The sequence below is a fragment of the Cydia strobilella genome, chromosome 16, assembly GCF_947568885.1.
Source record: "Cydia strobilella chromosome 16, ilCydStro3.1, whole genome shotgun sequence".
Classification (NCBI taxonomy): Eukaryota; Metazoa; Arthropoda; class Insecta; order Lepidoptera; family Tortricidae; genus Cydia; species Cydia strobilella.
Genome location: NC_086056.1, coordinates 5,633,969 through 5,653,815, shown reverse-complemented (window position 1 = coordinate 5,653,815; position 19,847 = coordinate 5,633,969). Strand labels below are relative to the sequence as shown.

At 36.6% G+C, this 19,847-nt stretch overlaps 3 protein-coding genes across 3 annotated transcripts in view; 2 read left to right on the top strand and 1 right to left on the bottom strand.

Annotated features, from left to right (window-relative positions):
- Positions 1 to 826: 826 nt before the first annotated feature.
- Positions 827 to 1,337, bottom strand: LOC134748275 (uncharacterized). Its single transcript, XM_063683009.1, has 2 exons — positions 1,179 to 1,337; positions 827 to 1,033 (listed from the first exon to the last, which is right to left on the bottom strand). The coding sequence occupies exons 1-2, from the start codon at positions 1,293 to 1,295 to the stop codon at positions 860 to 862; spliced, it is 291 nt and encodes a 96-aa protein (XP_063539079.1). The 5' UTR covers positions 1,296 to 1,337; the 3' UTR covers positions 827 to 859.
- Positions 1,338 to 1,737: 400 nt separating this feature from the next.
- LOC134748267 (probable maleylacetoacetate isomerase 2) lies at positions 1,738 to 6,046 on the top strand. Its single transcript, XM_063683002.1, has 5 exons — positions 1,738 to 1,898; positions 2,217 to 2,394; positions 2,578 to 2,696; positions 3,141 to 3,352; positions 4,723 to 6,046. Exons 1-5 carry the CDS (start codon positions 1,890 to 1,892, stop codon positions 4,847 to 4,849), a joined length of 645 nt encoding a protein of 214 aa, XP_063539072.1. The 5' UTR covers positions 1,738 to 1,889; the 3' UTR covers positions 4,850 to 6,046.
- A 1,424-nt stretch (positions 6,047 to 7,470) lies between these two features.
- The window catches only part of LOC134748279 (phosphofurin acidic cluster sorting protein 2), a 153,453-nt gene continuing 141,076 nt past the window's right edge, over positions 7,471 to 19,847 (top strand). Inside the window, exon 1 of the mRNA XM_063683013.1 lies at positions 7,471 to 7,832. Within this exon, the coding sequence (XP_063539083.1) occupies positions 7,723 to 7,832 (110 nt within the window). The 5' untranslated portion in view covers positions 7,471 to 7,722. The remainder of the gene's footprint in view (positions 7,833 to 19,847) is intronic.

The following is a 19,847-nucleotide window of genomic DNA, read 5'->3' as shown; positions in this document are numbered from 1 at the left end:
ACAAAACCAGTACTTCGAGTATGCCCTACCAAGGGCGGTTTTTACCCTTTGGATATGGAACCCTAAAAAGTATCATTAGTATTAGGTATTAGGCTAGCATTGTTTTGTGAATTAAGAGATGGATAAGTACTTTAGGCTGATTTGGAAGGAAGTAACTCCAATTACAATGAGATAAAAACTACTAGTAAAAAAAACCTAAGCCAGCATAATGTTGTTGCACTTATAAATTCCACTATGAGATCTGTCAAATTTTCATTTTCAAAGCAATGATAACAATTAATTAATTAAATTATTTCAACCAACTAAAAGAAAAGGTTCAGGTTGTGTCATACCAGAGGATTAAGGAGTTTGAAGAGGACCAGATGAGTTGGAGGTTGCTCCACCGACAAGAGTACAGCTCTTAAATAAGAAGAAGAAGGAGAGAGAATGATAACAATCCTGCAAAAGGTAAAAAGAATACATATTTCCTGTTAGGTAATTAATCAATACATTTTATAAAAACTGGCTAACATAGGATTCAGTTCATTTTTTATTGTGATAGACATTAAACAATTTATAAGAAATACTTCGTCTTAACTTACCTTGGAAGTCACACTACACTAATGTGTTTGTTCCAATGCTTAACTACTGTGAAATGTTGGACTAAAATCAATGTCATCAGATCTCAAAGTCCGACTTTTGCCACAAGTCAACTACCTGATCAAGAAACCCTTAGTTTTCGGGATGGATCTATAACACAATTCTAAAACAAAAAGTTTGAAGTATAGTATGGTGTTTTACTGTCTATCAATACTTGGAAAATGTATAAATGAAATACCTATATGAGTAAAATTTAAATAAATATACTTAATTTATAAAATTATAAATCCATTTTCACTATTTCTTCTGCAGTTTTTGACACTTCTTCCTTGGTTACTTTCTTCACAGATTTTATTGGAGGCTGTTTGACAGGCTCTTTGGGTTTCTGAGTAGGCTTTGGGTTTTTATTTATTTCTACAAATTGCTTGTCTATATCTTGGACTTTCTGTTTTATCTGAAATAATTACAAATGGGAATTGATTTGCTGAAGCATTACATAACTATAAAAAGAAGGGAAAGAATCTTTTTGCCAGGTTTGACCTAATAACACGTAGATGGAGTGCAATATTAGCAACAATTTCACCAAATTATTAACTTACATTTTTCAATCCTAGATTCACAGCTTTTGCCTTTGTTTTCTTCAAACTCTTCGCTCCAGCTACTTTAAAAACATTGGCTTTAGGTCCCTTGGGCCCCTTGCCTTTATTTTTACCCATAATATCAGCACTTATTAATTACGTTACAAAGGAAAACTAAGGTTATAAATAAAATAACATGAAAACATCAAAGCATGTTCACGCATACCTGAAGAAACAATTTTTAAATTTGGTACAGCATCTTATACTTTATTGCAAGTATTTAGAGCCTATTTCGTGATACTCGTTCCTAAATCCCTTAAAAAAAAGTATGTTCATTACCAGACTTAGTACTGTCAATGTCACTGTCACACAGTACAGCTGCGTTCAATTTTACGTTTCCTCGGATTTCTACATTACGGATGCTTGATTATTGTTTATTAACTTATAACCAATAAATATCACTTAATTACGAAAAGCATATAATAATATATTAGATGATATTTATTTTATCACCCTTTCACCCAACGCATTCCCATTTTCAATCCTTGGGCATGCCTAAATTGCCTCACCCCACCCATACCATCCCACTGTAAATTATTGTCTGTGTCTGTTCGTTATCATATCAGTATTTAGGTTTTTGATAACAATATTTTGTATTTTTGAGATAAGACGCTAATAAAGGCCGTCAAAATTACTTACTACTCCAAATACAACGGCAACCTATCCGCCACCATGGCTAAGGTAAGCATCCGGCTATGACCGGTATAAAAATTGTATTATATTATTTTTATTCGTTATTTGCATACTTGGCTCTAAGATGAAATGCTAATAAAGGCCATAAACTAAACCAGTTCTTGAGTCTACCTTTATAGTGATCACGAGTTGTACAAGTGGTGTAGTGTCTCTTGATTTCTTTGGTAAAATGTCCGATAACAGTGAAATTAAGGTAGGAAACATTGATATTGGAATATTACTTATTCATCAAAACAGCCAACAAGTTTCACAACAGTAAAAGTGCCGAAAAAAACCACAGTTTTTAAATTTATTTTTTCTTTCCAGCCAGTATTATATTCGTACTGGCGAAGCTCATGCTCCTGGCGGGTCCGAATCGCACTGAACCTGAAAGAGATTCCTTACGACATCAAGGCAGTGAGTCTGATCAAAGGAGGTGGAGAACAACATTGCAATGAATATCGGGAAGTGAATCCAATGGAGCAGGTGCCATCACTTTGTATAGGTGAGGTATATTTCCAGTGCTGGAGAAATATTTAATACTCTTATTCTTATTCATAATATAAAATATAACACACATAAGTACAGACACATTATATTAGCAGAGTACTGTTACGGAGGGAGAATTCCTTCCCAAAAGGACCAAATAATAAATTACAACTTATAAATGTTTAGGTATGTATTTCAGATGGCCATACTTTGGTGGAGTCTCTAAGCATAATGCACTACCTGGAGGAGACAAGGCCGCAGAGGCCACTCATGCCACAAGACTGTTTCAAAAGGGCCAAAGTCAGAGAAATTTGTGAAGTAAGTTTCCACTTTTATTTCTAACAAATAAATTAGCATGACAGTTAAGCCAAAAAAATGGAGAAAAGATGGAGAGACAAGCTAGTGAACTTCGACAGATAATGGTGGAGAACAGAACAGGATAGGAAGGAATGGGAAAAACTGGGGGAGGCCTTTTCTGCACTGGTGACATGCAAATAATAAACCAATAATAATTGATATTTTATGTAATTTTAAAAAAAGAAGCATGAAATAAAGGATTACTATTACTGTGACGGGCTTTAGTAAACGTAAGTAAGAGATTTCGCAATTAGAAAATGAAGGATATTGCAAATCCGAATAGCATTCACAATCTTACAGGACACCGGAATTATTTGACAATGATTTTCTCAAGGACTTCAAAGTAAATGCAGCAGTCTCAGTTTTACAATGTAAAAGTTACATTTTGCAATATTTAAATTTCAGGTGATATCTTCAGGCATCCAGCCTCTCCAAAACCTGATAGTCCTGATACATGTTGGTGAAGAAAAGAAGAAGGAATGGGCAGGGCACTGGATCACCCGGGGCTTCCGTGCTGTGGAGAAGCTGTTATCAGCTTCTGCGGGAAAGTACTGTGTTGGGGATGAGATTACCCTGGCAGACTGCTGTCTTGTGCCACAAGTTTTTAATGCTAGAAGGTGGGTGCCCTTTATTGACTACACAATGTTGAATCAATGAACAGGTCACATGCTAAGCGAACCATGAAATAACTAGAACAAAGAGGTTAAAATATGATCTAATATGAAATCTAGAGAGATAGTACTAAAAAATATAGATGTCCAGCTACAAGATGGAAAATGGGAAGATGGTATTTGTTTGACACTAGGGCCATAATGGATTTGCATTGCAACAGACTGCTTAATGGAGACAGTTGGGGGAGCCCTATGACTCATGGCTCACCAAACTAAGAGATTCATTCTACACAATTGTATCTCATCTGATAGATATATGTATAGATAGATAAGACATTTATTTGTTTGCTGCAAACACACACAATTTTCGGAATCAGTTAACAAACATTAGTAATACACATTTAACAAAATACACAATTAGTAGGTACTTACAAAACATAAAAGAAAACAAATTATAACATAAATGAGACAATACGAGTAACAGAATGACTTGCAGAAGGTACACTGTGTGTGTGTGCACTGCAGCAAAAACAAAAGGGTGCCGACTCAGCTATACGCTTCAGTGAAGCGTATAGCTGAGTCGGCACCCTTTTGTTCGCTTCACTCTTACGAGCAAGGCACTGATTTTCTGCCGGCACCCAGATCCCGTTACAGTTAGATACTAGGGGTGAAAGTGATGTAAAAATGTTGACGACTGTTGAGAGCGATAGGTAGGTAATTGTTCCTGAATAAAAAATTTATAAATTAAAAATTTAAGAGTAAGTGAAATAAAAATAAAAAAGTGACCATAAAATAAAAATCTAAAAGTGTGTATTAGGCTTGATTCAGTGTCTCCTGGAAGTCCTCCGAAGTACCGATTATATTCTGAAATCCGCGGCCAAAAAGCCATATGGTATCCCTGTTTTTTGTTTTTCGAGTAGTAACTTTTTAAAATTGTGTTTGAAAGTTTGCTTACTTTTGAGCCGTCTTACAGGTGGAGGGATATCATTCCAGCATTTGATACTCTTTTCGATCTCTCATCTGATACTCTTTTCGATCATACTTGTCTGTTATCATTTATCAAAATGAATGCTGAGTCATTTACAAACAACATTTTTATTTTATTTGCATAAAATATACAACAAGGGTACAACAAGGTGATATTGGAATGATTTTCCCGTACAGTGACATATTTTGCTGGTTCTGTTACATTTATCTAATAGTGTATGTTAATGTTTGTTTTGTGCAACTTGTACATCTACACCTACTGTGAAAAATGATCATCAATTGATCACTTATTTATGTGGCATATATAAAATATTTTGTAAAGCAAGAACATAAACCAACCTATTTAGAAGTGAAAAATATATTCATTATGGAATCTTTCTACTCTTTAGATTCCACGTGGACCTGCGCCCGTTCCCGATAATCCTGCGCATCGACCGCGAGCTGGAGAACCACCCCGCCTTCCGCGCCGCGCACCCCTCCTCGCAGCCCGACTGCCCGCCCGAGGTCGCCAAGTAACCGCCAACCAATGCTACCCACTCCTCACTGACACGCCATTTTTTAAAGAAGATAATCAAATCATAGCCCTCACTGACTTAGAGACTGGGCTGCCATTTAAAAATAGAAATGAGTCGCTTAACTTCAAACTCGGGTAATTCCATCTGTCAGATTACGCGATTTTGGTATTAGGAAAAGGTAATAGGGTAGATATTTGCTGAGAGGTCGAAGGTCGAAGTTAAGCGACACAAATGAAGTAGGTAATGTTAGGATATGCTTATGGTTAAGTAATTTTTACATTGTTTAAGAGAAAATACAAACATTGTACTAACATGTGCAATGGAACCTTCTAATTTGAAGTTATTACAATTTTATTACTCATTAGCTACGTTAGTGACTAGCTTTTGTTACTAAAATTAAGTTTGTTAATTATTTTACAGAAAAAAATGGGTACTACAGTAAAAAAAAAAGAAAATCATTTTGACAAATCGACGTATAACTTTAGCATTTTCTATAGTTTCTATACCTTTGTTAGTGTTATTTTTTACGCATTCCCTAAATGGGGAATCAACTACTATAAAATTTCCATAATAGGACGTGATTTAATACATTTTACAATTCATAATTCATTCAAATTAAAAAGAACTGACTAAATATACATCGTGGCAGAACATGAACTGACCATTAAAATAGCATGCTTTACCATGAATTTTTAGAAGTAAGATTTTTTGATAGCCAGCAATAATTGATAGTATTAACTTGTACAATTTTAAGGTTAAATTTTTTGTTATTTCGAAACAAATCATTATATTGTTTATTTTTTTACATTTTACAATTTTATACAAATTCGTTACATTGTTTTTTTCTAGTCGAAATTGTTTTGTTTGTAAGCAGGTTTTCTTGTGGTTAGAATATTATAAGCACATTCCATTAGCATTTTAGTAGTAACTTGCCTAAGTTCAAGTAATATAAATTTTGTTATTATAGTGTGCTTGCTGAGCACACAATAATAACAATAATCCGTAGGTACATTGACCTGACTCTACTTTTCTCTGTCACTTCCGCGCAATAAGAAGAGTAGAGAAGATACGAATTTACGTGAGTTAAAATTATTAGTTACCTATTGCCTTCCTTGAATTATTTGAAGGTAGGTTTGTAGATGTATGTACAAGTACAGATTTTATTTCGGTGATAAGTAAATAAAGTTTTTGTGAAAAATTGTCTTTTTATTTGTAGTGTATAATAAATTACCTACCATACTAGTCGCTTTTCGATGACGGAAAAAATCGTGAGGAAACTGGAGAAATCCCAATTATCCCAATAAGGCCTAGTTTTCCCTCTAGGTTGGAAAAAACCAGCCAAGTGCGAGTCGGACTCGCGCCCCGAGGGTTTTACTTTTTAGTTTTTTAGTTTGTTAGTTTTTGTTGTTATAGCGGCAACAGAAATACATCACATGTGTTAAAATTTCAACTGTCTAACTATCACGATTCATGAGATACAGCCTGGTGACAGACAGACTACCCACTGCTTCCTGCTGGTCTATGCCGAGCAGACGCCAGGATCCTATAGCCCCCTCCACACTCGATAGCGAATCGTGGCGCAAAGCCGCGAACGCGAGTGTGGAGTCTAGTTCGCTAATCCACACTCGCGTTCGCGGCTTCGCGCCGCGTAGTCTGGAGCGAGCTTATGAGCCGTGGTAAAAAGCCGGGTATACGCTAAGAAGACTATGCTCGATATCATTACTCATCAACAACTGTAATGCCATACGATAAATTATCATTTCTTATCCATTATCTCTTCATCCAGGATCTTTTTGGATTTTCTGAGAATTGATAAATAATCATAAGACAGAGTTTAGGAACTATAGTTGGTCAAACCAAATTGTCAGTAAATAAGAACAAAAAACTATACTCAATCCTTTTCTTTTGTACTTTATTATTATTGGTAAAAGAAACATATACAACAATATACATGTGTGCTAGGACTAGTGTAAGACAAAGACAGTATAATTCTCTCTGTCTATGTTTGAAATGAGACAGTCCTTTGACAAACTATAGTTGGTCAAGCAAATCTTGTCAGTAGAAAAAGGCGCGAAATCAAATTTTCTATGGGCCGATAACTCATCGCGCCTACATTTTTTTAAATTGGCCGCCTTTTTTTACTGACAAGATTTGCTTGACCAACTATATAGGTCTATAATTTTTCCATGTAATTTGTATGTTGAGAATTTTGGTCACACCTTAAAATTTCATTCACAGAATTTAATGTTAATTTGGACGCATCCGTACAGCGCCATCTCTTGATGACAGATAAAAACAAATTTTGAGTTGCCAGGGTAATCTTATTTCCTCTGATACCGGTAAATTTATTGTGCAAACTGCGGGCCCCGGATGTGATTGTGACGAATTTTAGTTGTAATATTATATGCATAACAAATTTAGTTTTAAAAAGATAATTAAAGTTTTTATCATGCAAGGTGATTAATTTTTTATATTTGAAATTTAGTTTAACTTAGTAAGTCCTTAATCTTGAGAATGGAAAATGTAAATTTAATATATTTATTACTTTTATTCTTGTAATTGTTAAATTATTAAGTGAAGTATTTTAGGGAAATTTATATCAGAATTGTGACATAGCAACACCGTGCGTCTGGCTGTCAAATGTATCGAACGCCCTCGTTCGCTTCGGAGATCAGCCGACGTTTCTATCGTGTCGTGCTTTGATCAAAACTAGAGTGTTGTTGTGTGTGCGGTCGGAACTGCGACGCGTTCGTTCTGTGTTACAATAAAACATGAATTCAGTGCTGTGCTTAGTGATCAAATAACGATGCCAGTCAAAACTTAAACAGGTGCTGTGCTGTGAAAAGTTTGACTTTGTTGTGTTCAGATTTTAAGATGACGGAGAAAAATAAATCTGAAAAGATGACTAATACATCGAAACCTGTTCCCATGAAGCTTTTTGCTGCCTGGGAAGTGGACAGGACGCCTTCCAACTGTATTCCAAGGTGAGTTTGATAGACGGGAAATACTTTAGAAGAGTTGGAACGGGTATTTTAAGTTAGGATTTGTGGTTGTTTGGCTGTGGAGTTGCGGTTTATCGGCCGTGCTGGCCTGAGGAACGTGCCACAACACACTGTATAGGTATTTGTAATCGAAGCCGGCGTGTTATCGCCGTTCCGTACACACATACTATTTGTTTTTCATTGTTTATATATATGTGTATTGGGCAGCTTATTAGAGATAGGAGTTTATTGTTTTGTTCCTGCATTAAAGTAACACTAGTTAGGTAATATATTTTATAATGACAGGAAAACCATGAGGCTGAAATGTTTAAACTGTTAGTAAAATTCGAAAATGTCTGTGTTAGTCTGTAAAGAGAGTATTTGACCAATGCCCTAATCTCATAGAGCTAGGAAACATCTACTGAATTATTCTCTTTGTTATGATATTTGTTTTCCTGTTTCATGGATGCATATTTTAAACATTATTAGGATCCATCTAGAAACATGTCAGTTTGTCCATAACAACTGATGTGCAATGAATTGATAACACATATTTAAATTATTCATGAATGAAAAAACGAAAGGCATAATTTTGGGGTGATTTAATTAGTATATTAACAATTTAAACTGGTCTAATGCGATCACAGCCAGTGCAACCCAGCTAAAATGTTGAATATGTTAAAAATATTGAAATGATATTGCATTCAATAAATGGGTCCATTTAAATCACTAAATATGTGTCCAAAACGCGAAAATTTAAAATGTTATAATGATCTCATCAGTGCTCTGATTTTATGAGTTTGGGATGGATCACTAAAAATTGGTTTGACTTTGACCACTCCTGAGTCTGTTACCAATGTTTGTAGTTTTTGTCTTGATTATATCAACAGCTAACCACTTTCAATGTTAAGTTTGGAATTTGGCATGGATCTGTTGTCTTATGACATGCAATGTAATAAAAATACTCTAAACTAAAAAACATAAATGCAGATAAAAGCAAAATAAATTATTTTGCCATCATATGAATAAAACCTCTTGTATACATTAGCAAAGGCATAGGGTATTAATATAATAGGCATTAGCCATAAACTATTTAAAAAACTTTTACTATTCCCGTTCCTGTTTTGTTGACAAATCATTAAGTAGGTAACTAGCACTGTTTACAAAGCTATATTTATGAACTGGCTTATCAGCATTCATGTATTGACAACATTGATAAGATTGAACATGAACAGTGAAGTCTCTTATCAAAGTAGGATATTGTTTTTGGTTTCATTAAGCAGTGAGTTTCACGAGGAACAAAAAACAAAACCATGATTCACATACCTGCTTGTTTTATTAACCTTACCAATGTTTTGTGGTAAATATATCAACAAAGCATTAGGCTTCTTGATGTTCAAACGCAGACTCCTTGTCTTAACTGAGTGGCAGTGGCATAACAATACCATCTGAGGCCTGTGGGAAATTCATCAAATGGGAGCAACAGAGGCCTGTATTCATGGTCTCTCAGTCAAAATATTGCACCTCTCGGGCCAGGGGTCTGCGGCATTTTGCTCACTTTTCGACTATACTGTTATGCCACTATGTGATGGTTTGAGCATTTAAGGCTCAACAAATAAAAAATATTGGCCCATCTGAACGAAGAACAAGAAACAATAACAGACAGTTAAAACTTTATGTAATTGGTGCCTTATTTTGATATGTGACAGAAATCCAGCAAATAATAACTAGACAAAGTAATGTCATACCTATTAGGCTATTACCTAATTAACAAATGTTTGTAATGAATAATGATTGTATAAAAAATACTTGAAGTTTCTAATAGGAAAGTCAACCCAGTAGGGATGAAGTTTATAAAATGCACTTTCTTGAACTGCACAGGCGTATGAGTCAGCTCACAATTGCAATACCGGTCATGCTAATGTTGTCAGCGCACCGCACATCAGAACAGAGCTAAAAATAATTGGTGCAAGTCATAGGCGGTTATCACATTGGATGCGATTCGCACGTCGCTTTGATATTTAACGCGGCTTAACATCAAAAGTATAAGAACGCAATAAAGGCATTAAGATAAACGTCTCGGATCGGAAGTAAGTAGTACTTTAGTAGTAGTTATGAGGACGATCAACTGGTTACTTTTTAAATTAAGTAATATAAAATATCAGAAAACGTAAATGATGCGGTAGAAACACTAGAAACGCTACCGTGACCGAATTACGCTGCTTCGCGTTGCTTCTCTTGCTGTTTTAAGTCCAGCCAACTTAGTTCAACTTTTGAAGGTAAATATATAGGAATTGAAGGAAATAAGTGAAAGTCGAGACATGCTACGCTAACTTCAAGTAAATAGGAAAAGAGGTAAGCAATGTACTATCTATTCGTTGTCTCTCATGCCACTAGCGTATAGCAGTAACCGATACATTAGCATTACACCAAGGGTGATGGCAAAGTCGAGATAGCTGGTTTAGGGTGGTGTTGAAGCTCTCGTCAGATGGACTCGCGACTACCCAATCCGCTGTCCCTTATACCTGCCCCGAGCGGCATTGTAGTAACCGATACATTAGCTTCGCACCAAGCGTGATGGCAAAGTCGAGATGGCTGGCGTGTGGTGACGCTGAAGCTCTCGTGAGAAGGAATCGCGACTACCCAACCCGCCGTCTCGTATACCAGAGGCTGTAGTCCATGCGCTCGCGCCTACACAATCCGTTGTCTCTTATAACTGGGGCTGTAGGCACGCGCTCGCGCCTACCCAATCCGCTGTCTCTTATACATGGGGCTGTAGCCCATGCGCTCGCGCCGAGGGTGACACGAGGTCGGCGGGGGTGACGAGTGGGTGCGATTGACTCGCGGCGTGATCAGGTGACATGTACTGCGGAATTAACGAATTAGACATAACATACCTACTGCCGATATAGGCCACATGTAAAACGTGATTTCTCGAAATGGCAAAAAGTCAAAAACAACTCTTAAATACTCTTAATACACAATGTATTTAGCAGCGATACCAAATTTTCGCATACCTACAGTGAAAATTGCAGGGGATTATACCTCCCAAACTATCATTAATTCATAAGATACCTAATACCTACTTTAAGCCTATAGGTACCTCTAAGTACGTGTTTTTGTGTAAGATGCAGCTTTATTACACAGTTGGTAGGCAAGGTATACGGTACTATACTAATTTCGCAAATCTGATTGCTGCTGTTGTAATGCAGAAGACGAACTTTAACCTCAAACTTTAGTTTTTGTTTTGATTGCACAAGTCGGAGTCGGAGTCGGAGGCGGATTTAATGAGATATTTGTAGAGCTAGGCGTATGCGCAATAATTTGCATAATTTAAGCCAAATTCTCTTTCTTAAACACGCCTCGTAGTCCTATTTTTAGCATAATGATACATCCGCTTAATACACAGCATAAATAACAACGTTTGATTACGGAATAAGTACTAATTAAATTATCAAATAATTTTTCTCACGTCTTATAGAGTAAACTGTACACATCATTACACACACCGCCGGTACACCGGTATTAGCTCACATACCGTAAAATACCTTCGTAGCTAAATATTATGATTCTAATCTTAATTAATAATGCTTTAAAAAAACTAGCATACGCGTCACGCTTGCCCTCATTCGTCGATAGCTTAAATATATCTCAGCAGGCTATAGCGCCTCAGAAATAAGTACACTCATGACACCATACCTCAGATGGTTGTGAGACTCGTGACCTATTGAACATGTTGTAGATTAATATATTTGACAACCGCTGTTGTAGAAAGAGCTAATACATGTTAACACAACAACGAAACTAACAACAGTTTTTATAAGATTCCTTTTAACTATATTCGCTTCTTAGGAAGCGATAGAACTTATAAAAGATCACGTACGGCCTACTTACGCAACTGAAGTTCATTATCGAAGGAACGGACATTGAGCAACTCACTAAGGGCCTGGGCTCGCGAACTGCTTTGTTCCTCTATTTGGATCTCTATCGCTCTTGCATATACGAGTGATAGAGATACAAATAGACGAAACTTCGATCTTCAAGGTTCGCAGTAGCACGCCTGTCCGGTCACCATTGGGGCCCTAAAAGAAGTCAATTATTACGCCTTTGTTGTCGCTGACGGATGAAATTGAGGTCTGTGAATGTAAAATAGATCGTAGCTACTTAAATTTCGGTTTAGTAACCACAGGAATATTACAATGGATGGCTTATAAAATAAAGCAATACCTATAAAAAAATGTCAGTGACTTTTTAATTAAGTCAATTTGAATTAAGTACCCGGTGGGATCGCAATTCCCAAAGGGTCTTTGTACTGAAACTACATTTTCAGTAGTATAGAATAAACAAATGAAGACCCAAATTAAATCAGGCTTAGTTGCAAAGTTGGTAACAACAAAACACAAGAGCTCTAACTTGCTATTTTGGGGGCTAATAAGTTTCGAGCTGGCATCTAAACCTCACTTAAGATCGGATACTTTAATAGGTACTAAAGGTCCAGCCGCATGGCATTTAGCCTAACTAATCCAAATGACCTTTAACTTTGTCCCAACTATGATTAGACACACTAAACACATGTGATTTGTGAAAGTTAAAGGTCAAATCACGGTAACAGTCCTTTGAAAAATCGTTGAGAAAGATAGCAAATAAAAAACTTGCAACAATTATATTCCACAGAACGCTCATTGTGCGGTGCGACGTACGTTAACTAATATCTTAACCAGATTCTTTTGACGTTTTAATAATCAGTTTAGAAATATAAACGTTGACACATCAAACGATTGTATGGCTGTTTACGTATAAATCGCCAGGTTACATAACTTAAATAGCCTCGTGCAAAGTAAATTAGAACTTATTGCACAGGTGATAGTGTACTTAGGTTTAGGCTAGACGGGGTCATCGGCACAGCCACAAAAAGGGGTTCGATCAGTTCACTCACTAACGGTAAACTGATGAGATACGGGGCCGAGGCCGGCGCGAAATTGCCTTCGGACTGTTCCATTTTTAAATGATAAGTGTGAAGTAATCTTTTTTATTGCTGGCCAGTTATACATCAACCCAGTTAGAGCCGGACCAAGCTAACTGCATGGCATTTGTAAAATGACAAAGCGCCACACATGTCACAAATCAAATTTCTATGAAAATATGACGTTTAATGACCCTTCTTCACTTTGTTCGGTTCCACACGATGCAAAGTTAGCTTAGGTTAGGTTCGAGTCCTGCCGGAGGTGTAAATTTTTTCATTTTTCCTTTAATTTAAAAATTTTGCTACCGACGTGGTATAAAAAAAAAGTTCTATCCACAACAGTATTTCGGCAACGACATCAACGCAAGTTATCAAGGATATTGGGATATTGCTATGGGTCAACGCTGCAGAAGATTGCTTTTTAAAACCATCCCAGTTTTTCTCTAGTTTATAGAAAGGAGAAAAAACGTCTGCAGCGCTTCCTTTCCGATTGCATAACGGATACTACGGATTCGCTCGATGATAAGTCGATTTTAGAATCGATTTCTTCATTGAGCACTTATTACGTGGAGTCGATGTAATCAATGTGTGTATACTTTCTTAACGTTTCCATTGTGTTTTGCGTAAATATTTTCAAAAATGTCTTAAGTGCCAGTTGCACCATCCGCACTTGGCAGACCGATCAACGTCACCCGGCGCGCCGCGGCGGTTTACTATGAAACTTTCCATACAATAAAATTTAGCGAAATCTTTTTCGATGACAAACAGTTTAGTGCAACCGACCTATAGGTACGACCCCGACAGATAGGTAAGTTGTAGTATCTTGTGATTGTAGTGATATCTATCGTACTTAAATACACGATGTTGCAGCATGGCTATTTGAGCATGCGATAACAATATTGCGTTAGAGCCTGGTGACGAATCTAACCAAAACGGTTTCCATGTATGTATGTGCAAATATAATAAATTAACACCAATGTCATTGTTTGATTAAAAGTCTGTCATGCTCAAAATTTTCCATCGCCGTGATTCTCAGTACACAAAATATATTTACACGCCCCTAAGACACTGATAATAAGGACGTGTATATATATTTTTGGAACGTTGGCGTGTAAAGGTGTTAGTTAACTCGACCGTACAAAAATCAATTATATACATCCCATCACTTAATTATTACGGTCAGAGATATCGCATCCATCCATTAATGGTTTTCATTTGGGGAAAAATAATGTTTTCATCGTATGAAGGGGCCCATCCATTACCAGACCGCCGGACGATATCTACCTATCCTGTTCTGTGGTTTCGATTTGTAGCGTTTCCTTAGCTTGGTTTCCTTTTAGCTCTAGTTATTGGACTCGAAATTGTTAATCCTATTAACCACCTATCAATTTAATGTCAGTATCAGCGTACTTTTGCACTTTTCATTTCGCATATCGCTCGCCACAGCACTTGAAGGTTAAAGCAACCACTAATAAGCTTCATAAAATTTAATCTGGCGCCTATCGCGCCTCTGACTTAGCGCAGATGGCGAGATGAACATAATGACACCTTTCATAAAGACTTATGGGTAGGCAAACGTTCAATATCGGGACTACAAGAAGCGTGGGAGTGCTCAGCTCTGTTGTATCCCAGATACTAAAATGCCCAATTCACTACAATCATCCGTTTTTGTACCAATTTTGTACTAAAATGACAGATCGGGCGGATATTGTATTAGAGAAATGCAATTACCTAGCACTGGGACTACATTCTATTTATAAGAATAGGTACTATATATGTACTACCTATTAGGTACCAGGTATTAGGTATTGGGTTCGGTACCTATTAGGAAGTATCTACATATTTACAAACCCATTTGCCTGAGCTTTGGCATTCGCATAATAACAACACATAAATATTAATCATAGTCATACAGTGCGAATGTTACCTATATATGAATAAACATTGCGCTTTGTTTAAATTGCTTTCAGCATAGTCAGGTCTTTTTAACAAACTATAAACTGAAATAGTAGTGTGACTACTTAAAAAACACAAATCAAAAAATATTTCATAAAATAATTTTATTTGTTCCCTAGTTGGACTTTTTACAGTTTATATAGGTGAGGACGGGCTTACAGGCTAAAGCATGCTACCTACCTAAAACGGATTTGACATTTTACTCTACTTTCTCTATGGGCACTGTTAATTATGTACAACAACTCGCTCCCGTCCAATATTCTCTAACAAATACGATCTCGGACTCGACAAGACTAAACAAAATAAACTGTTAAATGGTTAATTGGTAAGCTACATTTGCAGCTGTGTCGTGTCTGTTATTTACATTTGTAGAAGCAGATATTTCCGTTCTTGTATTTTTTAAAGTAATTTTTATTGTTGCCGTAAAAAAAGACAGATTAAATATTGTCTGGTACTTCTACTCATTCTACTGTAAAGTCAAAATGTCAGATCTGAATAGCTACCCTTAATTTGTATATGATTAGTACCAGTATAACCGTTAGTTCATTTGTCTACCGGGTAGACTCTACCCTAACGACCTGTCAAGCACACATGTGGAGTCAAACGAACATTTGGCACTGACGGCATGGGAATAGGCGCTGCCAACTGCCAATGATTACTTTGGGTTTGAGATGTTATTTTTGTCACCAATACGCGTAAGTTTTTGGGATGTCATTCGTGCCGAATATTTGTTTAATGTTGTTATTGTTATTATGATTTAAATTCGTATTGTGTATATAGTGGGTTGTCAATCCAGGCTTTTTTTTCGAGATTTGTAGGATAAGTAGCTTCATTAACTAAATATGTAAGTTCAGTTGACTTATATTGACAAACGCACCTTGAAATTTCAAACATATAATTCTTAAAATGTTAATTCAACTCCTCAGGGGATAAGCAAACTTTTACGCGGACGAATTCGCGAATGGAGGCCAGTAAGACTAGAAGCTTGTCACGCCATATTTATCATTTTCATTAAATCATATTTACTAATCGACAGTACAAAGCTCTTCCGATACTCTCTATGATCTAACATTATTTTCTCATGCATTCTCTACGACTCGAGCAAACTTCCGTTCTCTTCAATCCACAAACTACAAAGTAGCTATATACTAGAACGCAACAAGGCCGCACATTAGTCGTGATAACAGGGGCATTGGTTTAAGCACACTTATATAATTACAAGCTACGTTAACACCGTCGGCAAACGTCGTATGTTCATACAACTTCAACCGCACTTGCAACGTTTCGTGCTGAGAACAACCGTCATGTTTGAGCGAACAAATTAAAGGCATATGCATGCACGCGACTGTACTATGTATGATTTTACTAATGTGGATACTACTGCGTTCTCTTTAGTATAGCTACACTCGCAAGCCATGAAACGGAATCACTTCTTAGAAAACAGGATTGATTTCAGTCGCCAAACCTTAGACATAAAATTGTAGTGTTTTTGAATAGGTTATATAGTCGGCTTTATTTGATATACTATTTTCTTCAGGATGGCTTGAAAAAAGTTCGTAGATATCTTTGCTCGCATGTGGACATTAGGTTTTACCGGTTGACGGACATTTAGTGTGATACTGTTTATTATTATATCTTAGTGTCAGTACAAAAAACCATAGGTTTTGTCACAGGCGGTGACTTTCATTTGGCCATCACGGCTGCTATGTTTTGTTTATTTGTATTGTCATTATTAAGGCTGGCGTCCACTAGGCTCGCCGACGCCTTCTATACATTTACTATGAAACTGCGTCTATTAACGAAGACCCGAATCGAATTTAACATTCATAGTAAAGGTGAATTATTGCGATTTGATTCGATTCGCCTCGGCGAGTCTAGTGGACACCAGCCTTTACGCGCTAGGTGCGAGCATCATAGAACGGCAGATAGGACCTCGAGATCAGACTTATACTGGTTCTATAAGACGTTTGACAATTTACAAATTAACATATTGTTATTATATAATTATGCGTAGAAGGTTTATTGACCTATGGAATTATTAATTAGCACAGATAAAATTATATACTTATAACGGGTTTTCCTTTATAATTCATTAATAAAGTTGTTTGTTTTTGGGATTCGATTTCCGACTCGTATTTAAATTATTCCGATTTATGTAGTTACAAGTGTTCTTTTTTTATGATTATTACTAGATCTTGTTTAAGTAGGTCATAATTTTCTATGAATAATGTTGTATTCTTACCATGACTCATAATACCGAATACATATTTCCTTGAATTATGAATGATTGATGATATACACGTGCTGTAAGTTGGTTCATTGACATCTATTTGTCTATTATAAATTACAAGGAGTGCTAAATACATGTATTAGTACGGATTATAATCAAATCGTTTAGGCTTAGATTTTGGAAATATGAAATATGGAAATACCAACCTCTAGTAGCAATATAGCTAATGCAACACAGGCGCGGATGATATACTTAGAGTAGAGGGGTCATCGTTATGAACGTCATATTGTCATCTCGCTTTGTGTGGTAGGGCACAGCATAGCGGATGTCATTCCAGATCTAGAGCAGAGCCCAACTGGGGAAGTACCTACTCCTTACGGACAACCGCAGCCAAATAACAATAGACCCTACTCATAGTGTTGTATTCCTGCCGGTAAGTAAGGTTGCCAGAGCTCAACGAGGGTGCGGAGTGTTAGGGTCGGCAACGCGCTTGTAACTTCTAGAGTTGCAGGCGTACATAGGCTACGGAGACTGCTTAACATCAGGTGGGCCGTATGCTTGTTTGCCACCGACGTAGTACTAATATAACAGAAATTTGTCATTAATGCCACACTTTGTCATTGCCAAGGCCATACAGAGTTAGCATGGTCCGACTACCTACCTACCTATGGTACCGACGTAAAAATACCAAATCTACCAGTTTTTACAGGCATGTATGCAAAATAATGTCATAAATTATCAATTTCTTATAAAAATAAGCTGTAATGCTAACGAACTTTATTTTTGTTAATACCGCAAGATTATGCGCATACCTACTCATAATATAATAACAGAGATATTATCTACACAAAACTAGCCTCGCGCAAACCATTATAACTGCAGTATCGTATCACGTATCTTTTTCACAGTTCTGTAGGTCATGTTATAACAGTACAAGTAACTGAATTTAAATAAAATTAGGTACCTATAACTCTTTTGTTCTTATCTCGCTACGTCAGACTTATTTTATCATCCATTAATGTTAATTAAACTGATACTATGACTTTCAACGTTAAGTATTAAATGACACAGTGATGTTATTTTTAAAGTGCGACGAATTAAATTTTACAATGTTTAATTGATTGATGACAAGCTCGAATTAACTAAATTGTTTTATTTATTAATTGCTTTATTGTCATTGTTCGAAACATCCTAACAAAAACCTAATGTGGTATAGTTTTGGACCTATTGCGAAAACTTGCAGAATGTATTCACGTTAAAACTTTATGTCATAAATAGCTTAAATATTCATATGAATTCGGTGTAAGACGTAAGACTCAGTTGATTGTTTTACACAATGCGTATCGTAGCTTAAGGGAGAACGATCAATTGTACACATTGTTACAAATCTAACGGGTTTTTGACACAACATATGCAAATCAGATCCCTCAAGTTGGTGCAGATGTGACCAGTTCAGCTATTCAAATAAAAATCTCCAGATGCTCTTTTGTTTTCACAAGTCAAAAGAGCATCTGGAAATTTTTTATTCATCTCTCCAGACGCTGGCTGATTTATTGGTGCACCTTTATAGAGCTATTCTCTATGGACTATTATTTTTAAATTTCGTAACGTCGTGCCGTTCCAGTCACGGCTCGCTTTGTGGATTGTCTGTGTCACAATGGTTTTGTGCTCAGTGGCTCAGTGCCGTTATTAGCTGTAATTTTGTTTGGGACACATCCGAAAATGTGATGAAACCTTAAGTAGTATTTAGGAAATCTTTTTCATTGTGTACACTTAAGTATTACACATTTCAAATAGCTTATTATCGAACTGTTTTTGCAATACATCCGTATTAATCTTATCTTACCCTTAGCGCCACTTGCACTAGAGTTGTGCATGCTCGTTCACTGAAAAGATCGCTCCCAACTAGTACAATCTCACAACTGTACTAGTTCGGTCTTTTAGTACAGTAGTACACAAAGAGAGTCGACGTTTAGTTTTAGTTCGGTCGGATGAGTCGGATCACTCGGATCGCTTTGCTGTCATTGTCACTCCTCGGTCCTCGTTCCCATTCTGTTTCGTTCGCGTGTAGTGTACAAAAACGTACTAAGAGCAGAATCATTAGGGAATAGTTCGGTCTAGTACAGTGGAGGGAATCGTGTCTATTTGATTTTAGTACATGTACTACACAAGCCTAACTTGCACCATCCCACTAACCCTGGGTTAGCGCACGGCTGATTGTTGGGCAGGTCTTGTCCAGCAGTGGACATCTTCCGGCTAGTGTTCTTAGGCCTCGGCTGAGTCGTAGTCTCGAGAAAATTAGCTTTCTTACTACCAGCTAGCTACTTACAGAAGGCTTGTTTTAGCTTTGAAGTATTTTAGACTTGACCGCGGCTTAACTCGCAACAATTTCGGTTGATGTATTAATATATCATGACTCATTTGTTACTTTTTGCCACAAGTCAACGTTAACAAAGATTTAATCCGTGCAATTTGCAATGATGACGTCACCTGCATTATACGATGTGCGATCGAAACAACGTGTTTCCGGTGGCTCGCTGATTTATATACAGTCCGCCTCGTGATTCGTATACTAGGTAATGGATCGTTAAGTTTATGTAGTGATTATTTGTGTAGTTGTCGCGGTTAGTTCAGTCTGCCTATCTATTCCAATTTTTTTTTTTTTAATGTTGCACATTTTCCACCAGGATCAGTAATGCTATAAATTTTGAGCAATCTGTAAAGCAAAAAGCAAACGTCTAGAAAGGTTTTTTTCAGAAATATAGACAGTATTTCAATCTTGTTTTTATCAATAAGTATTACAATGTACTTTTATGTTGTATTTGCACATTTATATTTCTATTCCTTTTTTGTATAGTCTGCTAATTCA